Source organism: Felis catus, chromosome D4 (genome assembly GCF_018350175.1).
Source record: "Felis catus isolate Fca126 chromosome D4, F.catus_Fca126_mat1.0, whole genome shotgun sequence".
Lineage (NCBI taxonomy): Eukaryota > Metazoa > Chordata > Mammalia > Carnivora > Felidae > Felis > Felis catus.
Genome location: NC_058380.1, coordinates 60,109,251 through 60,132,455, shown reverse-complemented (window position 1 = coordinate 60,132,455; position 23,205 = coordinate 60,109,251). Strand labels below are relative to the sequence as shown.

The following is a 23,205-nucleotide window of genomic DNA, read 5'->3' as shown; positions in this document are numbered from 1 at the left end:
ACTCCTAGCTTTATCAGACTGGGAGAAAAATCAGAAGACACTTTCTTAAAGCATGTCCTTCATGGATCTGTAATCCATGAAATTACAGATGAAATCTGTAACTTCAATCACTGAAATTACTCAAGATAATAGGTCTGACACAGAATAGTCCTTACTAATAATTTTCAGAAATGGAATCTGAACAATGACATGAGAGATCATGGAGGGGCTCCTGGATGGCACAGCTGGTTAAGCATCTGACTTCAGCTCAGGTCATGATCGCATGGTTCTTGAGTCTGAGCCCTGCATCAGGTGAGCTCAAGCCCTGCTTTGGGCTCCGCACTCTCTCTCCCTCTCTCTCTGCCCCTTGCTCACTTGCGCTCTCAAAAAGTATTTTAAAAAAATCACTCCTTTGAAAAAGAAAAATAAAAAAAAAGATTGTGGAAATTGGAGAAATGTTCAGTACCTGTCCCCATCTCATTTGGGGGACCAAAAGAGGTAAGAAAGAGTACCAGCTGATAAAGGTAGCACACAAGCCTCCCCAAAAAGGAGACAGTGGGCATGTAATTACCACACCTCTAAAAATCCAATATGATCTTTTGTATAAACTGAGTCTTCAAGCTGTAGTTATCTAGAAGCTAATTATTTTAAAAGCAGAGAGTATTAACAAAAATACATATATAACATATATTGATACATGATACACCGTATTAGATTCTGCTCCTGCATAGGAATTAGTTAGCATAAAGCCGATTTTAAAAGTTACATACCCAGTTACAGAAGAAAAAGTAGAGCTATACCAAAGCACCAAACAAATGAACAATGAATGAAATTAAAGAAAACCTCAGCACGGTCATTATTTCATATTGAAAGTTGGACTAGAAAATGTAATGTCACAACTATGAGTTTTATTATTATACAAAGGATTATCTTGAGAAGGCGAGAAAGAAAAATCAACTTAGAAACTCTTAAGAAGGCAAATGTTTTGCTGATCAAATTCTTGTCTAAAGTACAGGGAGCAGAGCTGCTAACAATCAGTATAGAACTAAGGCAATTACTATACCTGTCTACACACGTAGTATTCATCGTGTCCAAACGCATGTATAACATTTCAGTAGCCTGTGCAAGCTGTGAATTCGAGGATAAGGAAAACTATTCCTCATCCTCCTTCAAAATAAGTTGTGATAAAAAATAACATTTCTTAGAAGTCTGTATAATGACTGATAATATTGAGTATCTTTTTAATGTAATTGATTTTTAAAAAACTGCTCTAGAGTTATCAATGACGTACAATAAATCTGACCTATATACACCCAGGAAATAAAGACAGAGAATACTGACATCACCTCCAAAATTTCCCCACACTCCCCTATAGCCTCTTCTTCCCCTCTTCCCCCATGTTGCAAGCAAATATTGGTCAGCTATCACTGGATTACTTTTCTAGTAATTTTGGAATGGAATGGAATGGAATCATGTAGTATAAATTTTTGTTTGGTATCTCTTATTCAGCATAAATATTTTCTAATTTATTCAAATTGTTGCCTGCACCAAAAATTTGTTCCTTTTTATTACTGAGTCGTATTCCATTGTATAAATATGACATATTTGTATATACATTCATGTGCTGATATTTGAATTGTCTCATTTTAGGTTATGGCAAATAAAGTTTCAATGAATATTAACGCCCAAGTCTTTGTAGAGAAACGTGCTTCCATTTCCCTTAGGTAAATACCTAAGAGTGGAATGGCTGGATTGAGTGATACACGTATGCTTAATTTTTGAAGAAATGCCAAATTTTTCATGAAGTGATTTAAACCCACAGTAAGAAATATTTAATAATCTTTTAAAGCCAGGCCAAAGAGAGTAAGTTTACAAACCACAGAAAGGATACAACTTGGGGTAGCGAACCAGGCTGAAGCTTGCACAGCTCGATGAGCAGTGTGGTATACATCACATCAATGTGAGGGGGTGCCGGGAGCTGAAACAGCTCTGCAAAGATCACCTATAAAAGAATCATGAGTCAGAATTCAATTCCACAGGTATCTACGCACTTCTATCAGAAAGACCTCAACATTCTAAATGTAAACTCTAACTCCATGGCCTTTCTAATGAAAGAAGAATTACTTTTTAATATTTAAAATAATGTTCTTTAAAACATGAAGAACTATAATTGAATACTGTAATAAAAATTGCATCTCAATTAAATAAGAATATCCATGCAATTAACTCCAACTCTGGAAGTATTGGAGTTGATTTGTGCAGCACTCACAGATCCACCAGGGTCTCATTCTTGTAACTAGTAAAAACCCTTAGTAGACTCTTGAGGATAGGAACAGAAAACAGTCAAGTCATTCCAGGCTGCTACATTGTAAAATTGGTGCTCAGGGGCGCCTGGGTGGCTCAGTCGGTTGGGCGTCCGACTTCGGCTCAGGTCATGATCTCACGGCCCGTGGGTTCGAGCCCTGCGTCGGGCTCTGTGCTGACAGCTCGGAGCCTGGAGCCTGCTTCAGATTCTGTGTCTCCCTCTCTCTCTGCCCCTCCCCCACTCACACTGTTTCTCTCTCTCTCTCTCTCTCTCTCAAAAATAAACATTAAAATGAATAAAATAAAATAAAATCGGTGCCCAGAAATCTCTTTGGTAGCCCAAGATTTCTTTGCCATGACTGTTGCTCAGAAACTTGTTTCTGCCCTCCCTGTATAATTTGTGGAGCACCTACCTAGAATTCTGCAGCTTGGTCTGCGTCTTTCTTCTCACCCCCATCTCCCATACTTCTATACTTCATTCTGATTATTTTTCACACATTTTTTAGATTTGAAATTTCAACTGACAGGTCAATGAGTCAAGTTCATAGCCTAAACATACTCTCAAGTTTTGTAAAGATAGGACAGATGCAGTATTTTCAAGAAAGCACATAAGTGCAGTATGAATAAAAAGTTGTATCTTAAATAATACATCACATGAGTATTTTACATGAAGGAATAATGCAACGGACAGTCTGACTCATGTGTCAAGTGAAAACACTCTTTTTCAGAACATGAGTCTACGAGGTGTTCAACTTTACTACTATCGCCCTTCTGTATGACTTAATATGGGGTCAAAAGCATTATTTATTCTTCCTACTTCCAAAAACAATTGGCTCTTTTGTTTTCTAGGAATACACAAAGATTCATACTTATCTGTACCTTGTCATACAGGGAATAATATACTTGTTAGAGGTCTGCTAGTAATAAGAGGCCAGATAGACATCAGTTAAGGATAGGTCATCTGCGTAAAGTAATACAATATTTTAAATTATTCAAGCCAATTATACATCTGGTAAGTGGACAATGTACTGACAGGACTGGAGGTAATAACATTATCTATGATAACTATCCATGAATAAAGACATACTATATAAATAATTTATGGGCAACTCAAAATTCCATTTGGCTACTGGTCTCAACCTCCTCTTTTCTCTTTACTAACATGGCTAACAGAACACCAAAACCAAAAGCATTTTCCTCACCCTATGTTAATTTTCAGGGTCTGACAAGTTGCAAGAAAAAAAAAAAAAAGCCAAGACTCAATTACACTCTAAAATCAGCAGAAAGATTCAGAAACTTAGACACATGCTCCACGTGGAATGCATACCTCAACTATGTGGTAGTTCAAGGGGATCTTGTTCTTCCCTGGATAGCTCACCAGCTGTGCAGCACTATAAACAATGTAACTGAAGTTTAGTAAGTACACAAAGATACATAAAAAATCAAATAAGCAGTTGCAAAAGCAGTGTTCGGATACAAGGGAAAGAAATCTTTTCTGAAATGCTCCACATTTCAGGTACTTCACTTAAATATAGCACAAATTACTTTAACTCCTTCAAAGAAAAAAGAAGTATAAGCAATAATACTAAGAAATCATATTAGCATCTACTACAAGATTTCTGAGCAGATGACTCCCAAAACACTATCTTCCTTTCCATCTTACAATCTAAACCAAAACTTTCCAAGGCTTAAGGAAATACTAAAACAAAACTTTTCCAAAGCCTGATATCTAAGTGCTAGAAAACTATTAACATTCATTTATTCCCATAACATTCACACCAAAACCAGTTGGTCATTCATGTTAATTTGTCCATAGCCTTTGGCAAACACCCACACAAAAAAGCCAACATCATGTGCACATCACTACAAAGCACTATAGAACCTGAAAGCATCTGGACAACGACTATTTGAGTGTGAAGGGCCTTGAGAAAGCAAAGAAGTCTTCTCAGAGATTGGTTTTATTTTTTAAAAGGACAGAGCATCAGAAAGAGGAAGATTTTCTTACACTCTTTATATACATTTTGCTCTTGCCAAATCAAACTTGCTACTTTTTCTCCACTCTAAAAGTTACCATGAAAACAATCTTACCAAGTCTTCCTTTCCTTCCAGTGGGACTTAATGATGCAGTGAAGATTCTCTTCTATTACAAATCTTTCAACTGAATGGCTCCCTGGCATTACAGGACCCTGAGAAGAAAAGCAAATGTATATATACTGCAAGCCTAGAAAAAGATACTGACTTTCATTTATCCAACAAATATTCCAGAGGTTATTCTGTTCCACACGCTATACTGGGTGCTGAGGATTTTAAAAGTTCAGAAGTGTGAAAACTATTTCAGCAAATCTCACTGTCATGCTCACTACAATACAATGAGTGCCAGCTGCAGCGTTTCTTCTAGCACCCGACACCAGGCTACCATCACCCATCTCAAGCCAAAGAATCTGTATTATTAGCTCCATACAGTTTGATTTTTTAAAAAAACGTTTCAATGTTTATTTTTGAGAGAGAGAGAGAGAGAGAGAGAGAGAGAGAGAGAAGTGGGAGAGGGGCAGAGAGAGAGGGAGACACAGAATCCAAAGCAGGCTCCAGGCTCTGAGCTGTCAGCACAGAGCCCGATGTGGGGCTCGAACCCATGACCTGAACTGAAGTCAGACACTTAACCAACTGAGCCACCCAGGTGCCTCTATAGTTTGACTTTTTAAACCATGAGTGGATTAACTTCCATAATAAATATGGAGAGGAAATATTCTATTTCAAACCGTATAGACATAAAAGGTATATATGCATAGAAAGACAAACATACTACATTGTTCAAAAAAATGGTTAGGAAACTACCTGCATGATATTTGTTTAAAGTATATGCATAGCAAACAGGTTCAAAGAATTTATTTACTTACTATTTACTATTGTAGACTCTTAATGACCTTTAATCTCTATTAATTTTTAATTTTTTAAAATAAACATTTTTGGGGCGCCTGGGTGGCTCAGTCGGTTAAGCGTCCGACTTCGGCTCAGGTCACGATCTCGTGATCCGTGAGTTCGAGCCCCGCGTCGGGCTCTGGGCTGATGGCTCAGAGCCTGGAGCCTGCTTCCGATTCTGTGTCTCCCTCTCTCTCTGCCCCTCCCCCGTTCATGCTCTGTCTCTCTCTGTCCCAAAAATAAAATAAACATTTTTTTCAAAGGCCAGGACAAAACAAAATCCTCATCTTGAGGGGAAAAAATATTTTATAGGTATATGCTCTTCTGGCAAAGGAAAATGGGCATACAAGGGAGGCAATACCAATTAAGTATAATTGTTAAGGAAGTGTACTTATAAATTAAATATAAATACAGAGGCACAATCAATTAAAAAAAAACAAATTTTGGGGCACCTGGGTGGCTCAGTCAGTTGAGCTCTTGACTCTTGATTTTGGCTCAGGTCATGATCCCAGGGTCGTGGGATTGAGCCCTGCATCAGGCTCCATCCCCACTGAGCATGGAGCCTGCTGAAGATTCTCTCTCTCCCTCTCCCTCCCCCACTGCCCCTCTGCCCCCACTGGCACACCACACTCTCTCTTAAACGAAAATTACAAAAACAAAAAAAAGGAAAAAAGAAAAACAAATTTTGAGGTCCTGTTGTAGTTCTCCTTGCATGAACAAATGCCTAATCGCAAACATTCTAGCCATCTTAAAGGTAAATTAGATTTCCAATCACATAATGTTGACTAAAAGCATTTCACTATATATGAAATATACCAAAGTGGGTAGCAAGCTGATAATTTTGTATATGAAACTGATTATCTGACGATTTTCTACTCTGAGATAGATTACACGTATACTAAATTTTCACTGGTCAGAAGCAATTTATCAGACAGAAAAGAGAGGACAGGAGAAAGAAAGCTGAAGTTTGACCTCAGGTGGTAATACTGGTTTTTATGCCTGTGGCCCTCAAATGGGGGCAATTTTGCCTTCAGGGGTCACCTGGCAATCTGTGGAGATTGTTGTGGTTGTCACACCTGACATTTGCCCTCTAGATGCTGCTGGTGGAGGTCAGGGGTGCTGCTAATCATCCTCCAGATCACAGGACAGCCCCGCACCAGAAAAAATTCTCCAGTCCCAAATGTCAATTGTGCCAAGGCTGAGAAATCCTGCTCTCTGTTGACTAGAATGTTCTAAGCAACAGTATGGTACTTTAGCCAAAACCAACCCAGTGATCACCATGCTTGCTGTTTAGCTATTAAAGCAGTCACCCAAATATATAAAATAAAGGATAGTTAAAATGTAAATTTTGATACCAAAGGTCCATATCAAAATTATATATTTTCTTAACTGTTAAAGTGTAATGGCTGCTAATTTGACTTCATAATAAAGAATATGTATATTTAAAAACTATAGTCAGCTTATACTAAACTTTAGGGTTTTTAAATTAAAAATATTTTATAATATTTTTGAAAAACAATTACATAATATGAATAGTAAGACAAGCTGTGAGGGTTAGAGTGAGATGGATAATCTCAAAAACTGGGGATTTTTCTTGAAAAACAGCCTTATTAAGAATAATAGCTAATATTACTGAGCACTCATGTGTCACAATCTGTCCTATGCATTTTACTTGTTAGTAATTTACTCCTCATTAAAACTTTATTAGAGCATACCATTATTATTCTATTAGGAAACTAAGAGAGGAAACTGACTCACCCATGACCACATAGCTGGGATCTGACTACAACAGGACTAAAACTCAAACGAGTCTGGCGGGTGAACCCACACTCACATGCGCACTGCACTCTCACACTATTTACACGTGCTAAGGAGAAGTGCTTGCACACGCAGAGAAACCATTCACTAAGTTAAGCCATTAACTTCACTCCTGTTGGTCCTCTCAGATAACGAACCACTTGAGATTAACATGTATCACAGGCATGATTCAAACAGGATTAAACCACAAGTACAATGCAACACGGGCCCTCTGACAGGAACTCTCGGGTGGTAACGCACCTCAGGGTCATCCGTGTAATCAAACATTCTGAAGATGACCCTTGGCATCGGGTACACCGAATCTTCCGTGTGAGGCGGTGGTGTGAAAGGAGGCAGGTTGTGCTGCAGGGCTTCACACAGGATGCTGTCAAAGGCAAGATAAGGTCTTAGGATGTGCCGCTCCTGCCAACGATCCTTTTTCAATTTCTGAATCTGGGCCCACAGGCAATCTAAATACTAAAGACAGATTAATTTTTAATAATTAATATATATATTTGGAGGTCATAGGAAAAAACATTTTGACTAGAATAAACCAAAAGTCAGTACCTTCTAAACTACAGGATACAAAAGTAAGCTAGCTTGCAGTTAAATATAGTACAAAGAACAGTGCTTTTTGTCTTTAATTACTTTATAAAGCCTACCTGCCTGAGGTTGTTACCACTTACACTTTCAATAAAAACATCATTTAAATAAAAAAGATCTCAACTCTATGATATCTGGAATCCCACAGAAGAGGAAATGCTTCAATTATATTCTAACACTTTTTAAAAATCCACTATATGCCTAGTGCTATGAGGAGCTGGACCTGGATAGGAAGTGGGGAAAAGTAGCTAAGGTATGTAAGTGGAATGATCCGGAATAGGTCACTCCAGAGCTGACCGTGCTTGCGTCATGAGAGCGCAAATCAATTTACCTCTTCTTGCGGATGCGGTTTCTCAGCAGTCCACACTTGTAACATGGGCACATGAGTCTTCTGGCGTCTTCTAAAGACAAAAATGAAAATGTACACTTAGGTTTTTAGCAACACGAAAAGATTTCACCTGCTTTATAATTAATAAAATGCAAATTAAAGCAGTAAAATAACACTTTTACCTATCACATTAGCAGATATGAAAAATTCTGATAATGTAATTAAATTGTCAAAATGTGGGCAGATTGAACTTTCAGACCTTGCTGGTAGAGGGACTAACTGATACAATCTTTTTAGAGGAGATACAAAAGAGTATAATCTCTTAGGAAGGCAATTTGACTAAATCTACCAAAATTAAAATTGTTAAGGCACTGTAACCCAGCAAAGCCAGTTCTAAGAATTCATCCCCTCCCACAAATATATTTGTACATGTACACACAGACATATATAAGGATATTCACTGAAACATTTATAATAGCAAAAGACTGAAAATAACCTAAATGTCTACCAATAAGGGATCAAAAAAATTATGGTACATTGAAAGAGTGGAATATTATACAGCTGTTAAAAAGAAGGACATAGAGCTATACACTTTTATGCAACAAATCCAAGTTATATTAGGTGGAATAAAAAAAAAAGCAAGTTGAAAACAGTGTGTGTAGACTGGACTACTATTTGTATAAAAAAAGGGGAAGGACATGCACTCAAACGCTAGGATATTCATATTCTTTCATTTTTATTCTTTTGCAAACACCTATATTTTATTTATTTATTTTAAAAATTTTATTGTTTTGAAAAGTAATCTCTATACCCAATGTGGGGCTTGAACTTACAACCTCAAGATCAAGAGTTGCAGGCTCTACTGACTGAGCCAGCCAGGTGCCCCAGCAAACATCTACATTAAAAAGAAAGCCACTACAACTTTCAAAAATATAAAAACATTTAAAAAATTTATCACTTAAAAGTAGGTTAATATAGGGGCGCCTGGGTGGCTCAGTTGGTTGAGCGACTGACTTCGGCTCAGGTCATGATCTCACGGTTTGTGAGTTCGAGCCCCGCATTGGGCTCTGTGCTGACAGCTCAGAGCCTGGAGCCTGCTTCTGATTCTGTGTCTCCCTCTCTCTCTGTCCCTCCCCTGCTCATGCTCTGTCTCAGAAATTAAAAAAAAAAAAAAAAAAAGTAGGTTACTATAACAACAAAACATATTTTTATCTTTACGTTTATTTCAGTTTTTTTTGTAACTATCAATTACCTATTAATAGATAGAAAATGAAACTTAAAATTATTCTGGGGCGCCTGGGTAGCTCAGTCGGTTAGTGTCCGACTCGGCTCAGGTCATGACCTCATGGTGAGTTCGAGAACCGTGTCACGCTCTGTGCTGACAGCTCAGAGCCCGGAGCTTGCTTCGGATTCTGTGTCTCCCTCTCTCTGCCCCTCTCCTGCTCACGCCTCTGTCTCTTCCTCTGTCTCAAAAGTAAATGAACGTGACAAAAAATTAAAAAACCAAAAGCCAAAAGACAAAATTATTCTGAGAAAACTTAAGGGGACACAAAACTGTTATCACGCTGCTGGGTAATTAAGCCTAAATTTATGAACAACGCCTATTGTTAGTATTATACCTAATTAAGACAAATCAAGTTTTTACATCCACTTGGAATAAGTGGGTAATAGGAGGATATGAGGCCTTTTTTTTTTTTAAGTTTATTTTGAGAGAGGGAGTAGGGGAGGGGTAAGGGGGGGGGGCGGAGAGGGAGAGAGAGAAAGAGAATGAATCCCAAGTTGGCTCCATGCTGTCAGAGTGCAGCCCAATGAAGGGCTTGAACTCATGAACTGTGAGTTGGATGCCTAACTGACTGAACCACGCAGGGGCCCAAGAATGAGACTTTTAACTGAAATGTATCCTATTTCTCAAGAAATGTGGGCTGGGTGAAAGTTAAGAGCCACTGTTTTAAGGATTTGGTATAGGATTAACTTACATGAAATAAATACATTGTATGTGCTAATAAACCTCTCAGATATTGTGATTCAGCAGGTCTGAACGTTAGGTTGGAGCACATTTAAGTATCATGGGTGATTCTAATGCACACTAAGTTTTGAGAACCACTAATGTTAAGATATTTTATGCCTTTGCCAACATACACAAAGGCAGCTTAAAAGGAGCTATGTTACCAAACCCCTTGCACCAGAAAAGTAAGCAAACGTATTTGTTTATTCTGAGGTCTCAGTAAATTACAACAGTAAGGGAATGAGATTACTTAGAGAAAGCCATAGGGAACTCTACAGGTTATTTTTTGAGAAATGGAACTGACATGGTTATTACTAACAGATAAAATATAACACATCACATCAGTAAGAACTTTAAGAGGTGCTCTTACTTAAGATAGCTTTCAGTGTTGGCAAAGATGCGGTCCATCTCTGCGTCTTTCTTTTCATACAACTCCTTTCCAACCCAGGGCAAAGAGGACAGAAATGCATACACATACCAATCCCGCCGCACCTGAAGAATTTTTAAAAAGGCAAACTTAAAATATGTGCTGGTTAATATTCATTCTTATTGTACTCATTTTGAATGAAATCCTATAGAGGCCATTTAATAGGGCTTAGGTAAGACACCTGGCTCAATCAGAGCATTTCTGTGTTAGTTTTATTAGACACAGTCATTTAAATTAACATACAGATGTCATGAGAACCAATCACTATGGCAGTTGACTTAACTTCTAGATATTAAGAATGTGTGATAACCTACCGGTATCTTTTAGTTTTTTTACTAAAGGGTTACCAGTGAAAAATTCCTGGTACTATACAGACAAGATTCAGGTTTTCTTACCTGAGGTACATCTTCTTCCTGAGTTACACTTACAAAATTTTCAAACATAGCAACCATGGATGGGGCAGCAATGACGTGACAATTCACAAGATCAGATAAAAAACGGACCTGTTAGGGAAAACAATTTCTATTAAATCTAAATGTAATATAATCACAAAATAAGCAATCTTGTGATGATTGAAACCACATGTCTGAAAAGCTAAACCTCAAGGTCAAATATAGCCTGCTGTCCTTTTTTCGTGTGCACAGCCTGGAACTAAGAATAGTTTTTCATTATTTAAAGGCTTGAAAAAAAATCTAAAAGAATATTTTATGATTCATGCAACTTATATGAAATTAAATTTCAGTGTCCACAAATAAACTTGAATGGAACACCGTACTCTCATATATGATGTCTATGGCTGCTTTTGTGGCAAAAACATTATGGACAGGAATGTGCATTTATAGGTTTCCACTCCATGCTACACTAAGAACCTAGACTGTAATATAGCTACCTCAACTTATAATCGTTTCTGTTCTTTGTGAAAAAATTTTCACTGGACTATAGAAATGAAAATTTCTAAACACGTATTTGTTGGGTGTCCTTTGTGTGCCACTGCTAAGCACTCTTAAAGTCCCTGTCGTGTGGGAGCTCAGTCTAGTGGGACGAGCATAATGTCAATCCGAAGGCACAACTCCTATACTAAAAGGTAAATAAAAAGTGCTCTAGGAACAGTGATGGGGGGGGGGAGGGGAAAGCATCATAGAAGGGGTAACATTTAGGCTCGGCCGTAATGGATGATTGAAGTATACCTCAAGTGGAGAGCAACAAGAGTATTCCAGGCAGAAGGGTTCAAAAAGATGTATTCAGTGATCTGCAAGTAATTGTGATATAGCTGGAGGGTGTATGGGAGACAAGGATAGAGAAACAGATTGGGGCAACCAGAAAAGGTCAGGCTATGGAGTCTGGACTTAATCTCACAGCCTGATTGGTGTCTACCTTTTTTGGTAGTGTACACTCAGTTAAAGAACTTGATCACATGCTTCCAACATAACTATATGTAATGTAAATATTACACATGATATATATAATATATACTGGCCCACTGTCAATCTATGTATTACATATTATTAAAGCTTATTAATTCCATTTCCATTTAAGATAAATATTTACTTTTCCTAACCCAATGAACCATCTTGTGCACAGGTGTTTAGGACCTTCCACTGTGGAGAATGGGAAGGAACTGAGGTTTGTAATCCAATACCAGCATAAGCAGGGAGAGTTACAGAAAGACCACTCTGGTGACCCTGAAGATACAGTGAAAAAGGTAGAGAATCTAACTTCAAAAGGATCAGTTAAGAGGCTGTTTTAAGACATGAAGAGGAAGAGGGTGCCTGGCTGGCTCAGTTGGTAAGGCATGAGACTTTGGATCTTAGAGTCATGAGTTCAAGCCCTGCACTGGGCATAGAGCTGACTTAAAAAAAAAAAAAAAAGAAAAAAAATGGTATGAGAAGGAAGGCGTGAACTATGCCAGATGCCCTACAGATAAAGGAAAAGGGACAGATGAGACAAAAATTGAGGAGGCAGAAATGATAGGACTTGGGGGCTGCTTACAGGATGAGGGGGCAAAGGGAAGACCAACATTAATGCTCATCCCGAGATGCATTATGCAGTAGACAGCAGACACTGTGCGTGGGCTGAAGACAGAATGATGCATTAATTTAGGCACTTCCAGGCAAGATACCTCAGGGCTATCCAGGTAGTATTTGGAACACGAGGCCAGAGCTCAAAAGAAAGGCTGAAGCAGGACATACAGATCACCAACTTGTCAGGAAGAGGGTGGTGTCACCAAAATAAAGATGGTTTACAAAGCTATAAAAGAGAATGAGAATGCTTCAAGAGGTGTGTTTAAAAAAAAGTGAAGGGGTGCCTGGGTGGCTCAGTCGGTTAAGCATCCAACTTTGGCTCAGGTCATGATCTTACGGTCCGTGAGTTCGAGCCCCGCGTCGGGCTCTGTGCTGACAGCTCAGAGCCTGGAGCCTGTTTCAGATTCTGTGTCTCCCTCTCTCTCTGACCCTCCCCTGTTCATACTCTGTCTCTGTCTCAAAAATAAATAAACGTTAAAAAAAAAAAAAAAGTGAAATGAGGACAGAATCCCGAGAAACACAAAATGTAAAGCATAAAGGAAGATGACCCAGTAGAAGGAGACAGAGGTATAGACAGTAGGTGGCGGCAGGAGGTGGTGCAGAAACCCAGACAAGAAAGGAGCGTAAAGCAGCACGAGCTTACAGGAATGTCAACCAGGATTCAGAGTGAAAAGAAGTCACCCGACTTGGTAACGAGCTCTATGGTACCTTTAGTGGGAATGGTTTCACAAGAGCAGCTACTGTGGTGAGCAGGAACTGTATTTCGGGAGAAAGGATAAATTCCTTGCTTGTAGCTCACCTCCTCCCTCCATCCCAACACTAAGTCGTAATATACTAAAAAAGTAACTTACCAGATATACAGCTTCATTGTAATTGTTTGCTTTCAATGATTCTTTAAGTTGACGAATCATAGCTTCTACAAACTCTCCACCAAAGTTGTAATTCCTGGCATTCAGCAGTCCAACTAATGTTGTATAAATTGTCAGCTTCTCAGGTAACAGACGTGCACTGATTTGAGAACCCAGTACAACAAGAAAACCCCAAAACGACAGCATTATGTTATGGTGCTCAATTCCACATTATGCAAATTTTTTATCATTTTATTAACTTTGAGCTGTGTTTTTAAAACTACTTCAGAAAAGGCATATTGAGAGGAGTTGCAGACATGATGCCTGCAATTTTTCATTTCAACTCTGGTTTGTTAATCTAAGATTTAAGAAGGTAAAACATTTTAATTATAAACTTACCAAACTAATATAAATGTAACTAATGCTAGACCAGTTTATCTTCCAATGTATTTTTAGTGGACTCTAAAAGCAATCCTACAGAAAATGTTTCCATGGTAAAACATCTGGTGAATGCTGGGTGAAGCAAGTTTCTTTAACACAGAATCATTAAGGGGGAGATGAAACACTCACTATTTCTAAACTTAGCTAACCAAATGTCACAGGACCAAAATTCTACTTCCGGAAACACTATTCTAGTTGCTTAGAAAATATTCAGAACTAACACCACTTTCAGCTAAGTTCCTGTCAGTTAAATTGCCGAATGTCAACATGGTACTTGGACACAGTAAAATTTCTTTACAACCCAGATTGCTTACTCCAAGTGTGCTAATTTTCATTATAGTTATTTGAAAAGCAAGGAAGAGGATTACAGTCAAAAACCTTTGGAGAGGGGCGCCTGGGTGGCGCAGTCAGTAAGCGCCCGACTTCAGCCAGGTCACGATCTCGCGGTCCGTGAGTTCGAGCCCCGCGTCGGGCTCTGGGCTGATGGCTCAGAGCCTGGAGCCTGTTTCCGATTCTGTGTCTCCCTCTCTCTCTGACCCTCCCCCGTTCATGCTATGTCTCTCTCTGTCCCAAAAATAAATAAAAGTTGAAAAAAAAAATTAAAAAAAAAAAAAAAAAACCTTTGGAGAAAGCAAATGTTGCTTCCTAATTTAGGTAGCCTTTAAAATTATCTCAAAAAAGAAAAGCAAACAGGAAGGAGCTCATGATCAAATTCTCATACACAGTTTGTGTTTTCCCAAGGCACCTAGCAGAGTGTAAGGGACAATTTAGATTAAAAAAACAAAAAACAAAAAACACTTGCACTGATAGTAACCTTCCTCGCCACCCCCAAAACCATGGTTTCCATCACAGTTTAAACATAAATCTACTCTATTCTAAAAAATGCTTCCAAAACAGAAGGCACTTTAATTTGTCTTAGTCATTTCTTAGTCTAAGGACAGGTCTTCCTGAATATAAACTGGATTTCTTTTAAAAACTATAACCCAAATTATTTGTACTTTATGAGGTTAAAATGAAATCCACTGGTAACTTTGATTTGCGTGTACATTTTTAAATTTCAAAAATGAGCTGTAGCATTATTTAATTAGAATATTTGAAATAGTAACTTACAAGTCACCTTCATATTTGAAATTTTAAAATACCTCATGATTTATAACTTCATGTACAGTACAAAGACCCCTTTTATCCAAAAGTCATAACTACTTCTTTGCAGAGCATATAATTCATAGTGACCAAGGTCCATCTGAGAGATGAGAAAGTCTGGATTAATTCCATCACTGGGAGAGACTGTTTCATGATTCTATATAACGCTTTTCCCATTTTAATTTACTCACAGATTAAATAATATTTGTTCTGGCAAACCTAAGTCGAAGAAAGAGTATGTCCATTAATAGCTTCAAAACTTCTTCAGTCTTCTGAAAAGGACTATCACTCAAGTGACCAGTTCCCAAATTTGTTTAGTACTACCACTTAAATATATAAATCAAACTCTATATATTGTATATATTTAAGTGTACATGCTTAAAAGAATATCTCTGAATGTGAAAACAGTCAACTCAAATGATAATAAGGTTCCAAGAAACAAAATGTTAAGGAAAATGCTCAATTTTGTCCTTTTTATCGCTAAGGTTCACCAAAGGTCATTCCATTTGTATAAGTTTCCCATTAGAAGGAAAGCTAATGAAATACATGGAATATAAACACATCTTTCGAACACTCCCAAAGCATTTAAGAGTAGATAATACATTATCACCTGGACTCACAAATCTTTTGCATACATACACTGTACAAAGAAGCCTTAAGATCTTGCTCTTGTAGTTAGGAAGATCAGCTTCTAAAACACCTGCCAAGCCTTCTAGGTTGCTCTCCAGAGAGCAGGCACTCTGTAGAGGACAGCATATTAAATATCTGTTAAATACTCGGCAATTAGTTAAAATTCTCTGAGTGATCATAATAAAAGTTAAAGTCTTATCTGTAAAAGGCACTATGACAGGTTTACTATAAATCAGTTGGGGTAGTTACTGTTCTTAGAAATCCATAAAAAGAGAATGAATGAAAATTTAAAAGCAAGCAGTCTAAGGTAGCAGAATTAGAAATGTGAGGACGTTATCGGTTCTCTTTTATCTCTGTAACTGATTCACTTAACATATGACTCTCAGCAAATTACCTCAAGTAACCAGGACTTGTTTGGTTCTTCATTTATAAATTGAAAGGATTTTTCCTTAAGGTCTCTTCCAAGATTCATATTCTATGAAAATTACATTGAACTATCAATTATCTGTACCCCAAGGGTTTTAACATACATTTATTTTGGGATATAGATTGCCTAAAACTAAGATCCCCAAGTTTCAGCTGCAGAAATCAGTCGAACAAAGTCAACTACAACCATAAGCCCCTCACAGTCTGTGCCTATGTTGCACATACCTTTTCTCCTACTTTGCATATTAAAGATTCCAAATGATCTTCAGTTTCATTTGCATCAGAGGTCTTTCTCCTTTTGTGAGGCTGTCCCCCTGTTTCAACAATGTAAAAAAATTAACATGACGTGATGAGTCCGGTATCACAAATTTAATTTAACTTTTTTAACGCTCTAATCTTTCTCCTACCAGAAACCCTACTTTTTACACACAGGACAAGATCTTAACTGACCCACCACTTTTCAGACTGGGCTAGAATCACCAAAGACCTCCATACCCAGGGACACTATAATAACTGCAAGAGGCATTAGTTATGTTCACTTTTGTGTGAACAGTGCCCCATGGAGCTATGCAATGCAGCAGCCCTGACCACTTCTGTGATAGGCAGGAGCAGTGCCTACAACATCCTAACCACCAGTAGTCAGAATACTCTCTGGACCACTCAGGTACTGCTACTCCCATTCTTTAAACTGAACTGTTCACTGATTTTCAGCTGCTAAAGCCTCTTAGTGCCAGTAGTACTCATTATTCTAATAATGAAAACCAGGTTGAATGGTTTGGAAAGACCAGGGAAAAAAAGGAAAATGTCAAAACATAGGAAAGGGAGCATAAGACATTAGGATTCCTCACTAGTTTTACAAGTGTTTGAGCTTTCAACTCTGTAATTAATAACAGCTTTGGTTCTGTAGAACATGTAGCATTAGGGTATAGTCCCAAATAATGGGAATTACAATCAGCAGACACATACTCAAAGAAAAGTCCTGAGCACTGTATCAAATAACTGGTGGGGGAAAGTATATGTTTTATGATTTCCTACTTTTAACTACTGTCCTATTATGTTCAAAAACTGGTTATCATTCACAGAATCTTTAAAAAAAAAAAAAAAGATCTACCACATTGAAATCGTTACCAATCATCTAGGTGTCCTTTTGGTTGCTGAAGAATTCAGGCTGAACAAACTACAAATCAATCTTAGGCATTGGACTATTTTTCAGACTGTTACTGTTAAACATCTCTTACCATTTTGCTTAAAACCTTAATACGCATACCTTGTATCCTTTTGTGGAATAACCTACGGCTTAAAAATTTGAAGTGAATAGTGTTAAGTACAGAACATGTTGCTGTTGGTAAACACAACGCTGGCCAGTCTCCCAACGTAATTTAATTTTGACTTCCACCAATTAGATTATCAGGGCAGCATGTGGACAAGGAAGCAATGGTCTGTAACAGTGCTGGGGATCTGCATTAATAATGGAAATCTGGATATAGGGTTACCAGGAGTAAGTTAAATATAACTTCAATCTTCTCCAGACTTGTAGAGCCAAAACTGAGCCATTTTTACAGAACTCATAATCATTTACTTGCCATTGTAACATCTGGCTTGAAATATATAGTGATTGTCATAAAACACAGTACCTGACTACTCTAAGCTTGGTGTTAAAAGTCTCTCCAATGACTGAAATGATCTTCAGGCACCACCTGAACTCAAGGTGCACAAAACCAATCTATTACTATCCAGATAGGACCTGATGAAAATATTATAAAAGGCCACAGGGTAAAGTACTATGTGCTTTGACCCCCCGACTTCTTAGTTATCATTATGATCTGGCTTAAATAACAAATGAACATAATTTTGAGAGGATAATGCCATAAAAAAAAAGTAACACGCATGCAATGTGACAGCTGAGATATCCAGAGATATCTGCTCATGTAAAGTGGACATGTGTGATACAGTGGCATCAGTGACCTCGATTCTCAAGTATGCATAGGATCTATAAGGCTTCCACCACCAACTTTCACAAAAAGGTCTTCTGTTTCCAGGATTTATTCACTGAAAGAACTGCATTTTCAATGCAATGTTTATATAAGCTGTCAGCCAGGATGCTAAAATAGCCTTCTTCTAGAGCAGTGGTTCTTAACTGGGTGAGATTTTGTCCCCGCTAGGGGCCACGTGGAAATCTCTGGAGACATTTTTAGTTGTCACAACTGGGGGAGTGCTACTGGCATCCAGTGGGTAGAAGCCAGGGATTCTGCTAAACATATTACATTGCACAGGACAACTCCCAACAACAAAGAATAATCCAGCCTGAAACGTCAATAGTGCTGATGCTGAGCAACTCTGTTCTAGAAAGCAGAATATACTAATGGCGTTCTTCAGAACCAGATTTCTGGTAAGGTTGGGAAAATGCAGATGCTAAAAAACTAGCCAAATAAGAGCAGTTTTTTGGGTTTTTATGATTGTTTTGTAAAACTTTTAACTACCATTCCCTTCCTTCTAGCCCATCTACTCTGCCAACCCTTTATCTCACATCCCACCTTCCACATCCTCCCTAAATTAACTATCCAGCTAGCTCGTTCCCAAATTAATTTGGAATCATACCCCCGTCTTTAAAGCAACATTCCCAAACCCTCTGGTAACCTAGAAAAAGAGAAAATAATGCTGTAGGGAGAGAAGGCAGGATTTCTGAAGAAAAACTAGAAAATACAAATACATAGTCCTCCCTGAACTGCAACTCCTATTTTCTCTCTTCCCATTTTGACTATATCAAAGGACAAGTTTTGTTTAGAGAATGGGAAGAGGCAGAACATATTAAGAAGATATGCCCCACTCTCACCTGAGATATGTGAGGATATGAAGGTAGGGGGTGGTAAAACTATAGACACATCTGAACTCATGGACAGTACCAGGATATTGAACTCAGAGGATAACCTGGGTACACAGAATAAAGCACCCTCATTAAGGATAAAACTTGAGGAATTAGCTGAATGTTCTCATATACCCCCAAGAAAACATATCCATGGTAGCTCCCAAAGCAAGAATAGATTTTATATTAAGTGTAACTATGTAGAAGTTTTACAATATAGATTCAAGTTACATATTGCCACTTCACTCTGACAGTCTTGGCTAGTATAGAGGAAAAACGCAGGTCTTTATTAAAACCCATTTGAGGGGCGCCTGGGTGGTGGCTCAGTCAGTAAAGCATCCGACTTCAGCTCAGGTTATGATCTCAGGGATCCTGAGTTCGAGCCCTGCATTGGGCTCTGTGCTGACAGCTCAGAGCCTAGAGCCCATTTCAGATTCTGCGTCTCCCTTTCTCTCTGCCCCTCCCAGGCTCACGCTCTGTCTCTCTCCTTCAGAAAAAATAAACACACATTAAAAAAAATAATAAAATTAAAAAAAAACCAAAACCCATTTGACAGGATCTTCATACACCAGTAACTTTTTTCCCTGTAAGGTGATCCTAACTTTATAAGGATACACTGTACTACATCTTGTATCTTTACTTACTATAAAAACCACAAGCAGGAAAACAAAGACCTACCTGTAAAAGAGAAAGTAAAGTAGCAAAACCAACAAGGTAAAAGGGAAAAAAGTACCTTGATCTTGCAGCTTTAAAGCAGAGGTGATCACCAGCCTGTATACAAACTACACTCTTCCTTGGAGTAACAAATCCCTTCACTTTTAATTATATTTTTTTTCTGTAGTGAAGTTAAAAAAGCAGTCACGGTCTAAAAGACAAGGACCTAATTCTAAGTAGCTGAAAAGGGAGTTAATATGGTTTTTTGGCAAAGATTATGGATAATATAAATATTTTCTTAGAAGAACAAAATAAACAATGTACTGAACAGCTATTGTATGCATATCCTGTAATAACTGCAAAGCTCCAGAGACATTCTTAGAGATTCTAAGAAATGAGTTAGATTTAGCAGTGGACCAGTATCCACACACACTGATTTCCCATTTAGGACTTCCCTTTCCTTCTTTATAAACTGAACTCCAGCTGAACTTCACTGGTACAGTCTCCTAACTTGTTTCCCTGGATCCTGGACACTCCAGCCTCAACAAAGAGATACAATTTTAAAACTGCCCTTTATGAGCTGATCCTCTGCTACCTCTTATCTTAGCTCCTACAACTCCCCCTCAGCCCCTCCTCACTCCTCCAACTCTGCTCCAGCACCACTGGCCTCCCTGCTTTCTGTGAACATGACAGGAATGGTCCAGCCTTAAGTCCTCTGCACTCACGGTTCCCCATACAGCCATCTGGTTTGCTCCCTTACTTCCTGCAAGTCTTCAGATCAGATGCCGTTCTCAGTGAGGCCTTACCTGATCAACCTACATAAGACAGCAACTCCACCTCAACAACAGTCTCTACCCCCTTTTCCTGCTTTTACTTTTCTCTGTAGCACTTGACACCATTTGACACATTCTATTTTATTTGACTGTATTCTGCCTGGAAATTTATGTTGTCCACTACTGCATGCCAGCAGTTAGGACAGTGCTTGGCACTGGTAATTTCTGTTGAATAAACGATCGTATCTCGTCAAGCACATGGAAAGTCATGGCAGCCAGTGACTGATAAGAGCTGACAACAATCCAGAAATGCTGATATATCTACTTAATCAGGACTATTACAATTCAGCCTATTTTAAAATAGTCTTCTCAAACATTTAAGCATCTACTATTTCAGATCTTTAAAAAAATCAGTAGAAGCTTAACTAAAAAATTCAGATCACTGTTTAGGGTAAACCCTAGCTGATCATTACCCAAGTTGTGGCAATTCATAAAAGTTTCAGATTTGGTATAGTATCCAAGAGGAACTATGAACTGCCCCTACTATTAAATTATTCACCAGAATAAAGTTTAATTAACTCATGTTACTTCTTTCTATTATTTATTCTAAGGTTCCTGCATCAAGACCCGAACGGACCATGATTTACTGGCCATCTGGTATTAAAAGAAACTAACTCCCAAGAAAAGTATGCTACCATCACAATAACAAAAGCAAAAGTTGTTTTTGTACATATTCACATTCAATTCTCCAGGTTGCCCTCTGGAAACATTTTCTCTCCCTTTAAGGTGCCCTAGAAGTGAGAAGAGTGGAGAAAAGAAAGTATGAGAAAAGCAAAGAAAGAGGGAAGAACTTTAAAAGACTTGAAAGTTCCCTGAATCCCAAGCGATCACTTCAAGCATTAGTTTTCGATTAATCGAATTCCAAGCATAGGGAAGCTGTATTTTCTGTGCCCAGTATGTATGTTATGCAAAAAGCCTCATGTATTAAACAACGACAAAAACGTCTAGGCACGCAGCGGAGTAATACCTGTGTCCTGATGACAGCCCCGGACTTGCTTTCACTGGTGTCAAGCCACTGCAGGCTGTGTCTCCGTGTTTATTATACTAAAGCTCTGGACCCTTAGGTGTCAGATAAGGCCGGATTAGAATATCCTCTCAAGCTATTCTCTAGCAGAAATCTGATGTTTCCTTGTTAAAACTCAAAACATGAGGCGCGTCTGGATGGCTCAAATAATCGTCCGACTTCGGCTCGGGTCATGATCTCAAGGCTCCTGAGTTTGAGCCCCAAGTCAGGCTCTGTACTGATGGCTCGGAGCCTGGAGCCTGCTTCTGATTCTGCGTCTCATTCTCTCTCTGCCCCTCCCCCGCTCGTGCTCGCTCTCTTTCAAAAAAAAAAAAAAAAAAAAAAACACATTAAAAAACTTTTTTTCAAATGAAACTAAACACATGTGATTCTGCTCATATCCCTAAAGGCCCCAAGATTCAAGGTGAGGAAAATGTTAGTGAAGAAAATTAATTAAATTAAAATTTTTCTTGCATATTTTTTCTTACATCGTTGACACCTGCCAAAGGTTGTCACCTCTTAAGCATTAACCGATGATAAATAAGTAAATATCATCATGAGATATGTCACATGTATTACCTCATTTAACCCTCACAAACTGAGAAGAGGTATGTAATATACTTCTATATTACAGACGAAGGTTTACAGAGGCGATAAAACCTGGGCAAGATCATGAAGTAATGGTAGGGTCTAGCTTTGAACTTAAATCCTCTGATTTGGCCTCTTAACCAATACACCACACTCTTTTTAAATAGCGCTACACTATAATATAATAGAATTACTTAGTTTCTTTCCTGGTGGATGCGTGTTCTCCCCTGATTTCTGTAAGGTAAGCACCTTCTTCCTGTTTTTAACTAGCAAAATTATCCTTGGTTTCTACGGTGGCAATATCATGATCCCTAGGAGCGCAACGATCCAAATGGAATAGAGAACCCCTGATCTACACCTCGAAGAGCTCTCCAGTGTGTTTTCCAGTACTCCTCCTTCACGAGGGAAATGCGCTGCGCTTGCAGTCAGTTCAAAATCCAACGTAACAACGTGCATCTGCTTATTAGTGACCTCGTGAGTATGGAAAAGACACAGATTTCTTTTCCTGCAGTTTGAAAGAAGGCAGACCAACGCATGACCGGTACAGCAGAGCTCAGACTGCAATTCGTCAGGTCTTCCACTCACCGCTTTGTTCCTTCCCTTCTGAGGGCCCTTTACAGGTGCAGTTTGAGGGTCAAAACGAGCCACTGAGACTAGTGGTCCCTGTCGCTGTGCGTAAGAGACGGCCGCACAGACCCAGGTATACTTCCCTACTGGACGGTTCTAAGGACCAAATCCTGAAGAGTCCTTAGAGACTAGAGAGGTCCACCAGGCCGACGACTAAAGGAGCTGGGGTGGGGGGAAGCGAGGGCTTTCCAGAAGTCGCCCGGCCACACTCCCGCTGTGCCACCCTCCTTCACTCCGTGGCTCCCCGAACGCTCCCGGGGTGGGGTGGGGGAGGGCTTCCCATTCCTTCCCTCGAGCCCCCGGGACCTCGGCTCCCGCCTGGGCGCGGCCTCGGCGGCAGGGCCGATGGCACTCACCGTCGTTCTCGTCGCTGTGCCGCCGCCGGGACATGCCGCACGCCGGAGCGCTGCCTAACCGAGAAGCCGGGAGGGAAGAGCGGCAGGAACTGTCCGACCGCCGGCCGGTGCGAGGACAGCAAGGAGGCGCGCGCAGTGTCCGGCGCGCAGGCGCACTCGCTCGAGACGGGTCCCGGAAGCGCAGGCAGGAGAGGCTGCGGAGTGGGCCTGACGGGCTCAGGTGCGAGAGAGCCGGTGTCTGGGAGCTCACTAGGCCGAGGGCGTCCGGTCTACACGCAACCGCCCCCTCGGGCTTCCTCCGCCTCTCGGCGGCTTCCTTCTCCCGCCTTTCGCTTTAAGTCCTTCCGGGGCCACGCGGAAAGCACCGCCTTTTTAGCCAGCCTGAGGCCGCCGGCCGCAAGCCAAGCCTA

The 23,205-nt window shown here is 39.4% G+C and overlaps 1 protein-coding gene across 3 annotated transcripts in view; it reads right to left on the bottom strand.

The window, feature by feature from the left end:
• NCBP1 (nuclear cap binding protein subunit 1) overlaps positions 1-22,928 on the bottom strand; it is a 38,102-nt gene extending 15,174 nt beyond the window's left edge. Inside the window, exons 1-12 of one of the 3 annotated variants that reach the window (XM_003995654.5) lie at positions 22,796-22,928; positions 16,097-16,185; positions 15,455-15,555; positions 13,235-13,391; positions 10,758-10,865; positions 10,306-10,427; positions 7,934-8,003; positions 7,261-7,476; positions 4,372-4,469; positions 3,611-3,674; positions 1,871-1,981; positions 1,043-1,107 (exon numbers count right to left, since the gene is read on the bottom strand). In XM_003995654.5, coding sequence (XP_003995703.3) covers positions 1,043-1,107; positions 1,871-1,981; positions 3,611-3,674; positions 4,372-4,469; positions 7,261-7,476; positions 7,934-8,003; positions 10,306-10,427; positions 10,758-10,865; positions 13,235-13,391; positions 15,455-15,555; positions 16,097-16,185; positions 22,796-22,829 — 1,235 coding nt within the window. In that variant the 5' untranslated portion in view covers positions 22,830-22,928. Of the gene's footprint in view, positions 1-1,042; positions 1,108-1,870; positions 1,982-3,610; positions 3,675-4,371; positions 4,470-7,260; positions 7,477-7,933; positions 8,004-10,305; positions 10,428-10,757; positions 10,866-13,234; positions 13,392-15,425; positions 15,556-16,096; positions 16,186-22,795 lie in introns of those variants that run through there. The other 2 variants (XM_045043079.1, XM_045043080.1) reach the window with 2 other exon arrangements.
• Between the last annotated feature and the right edge of the window lie 277 nt (positions 22,929-23,205).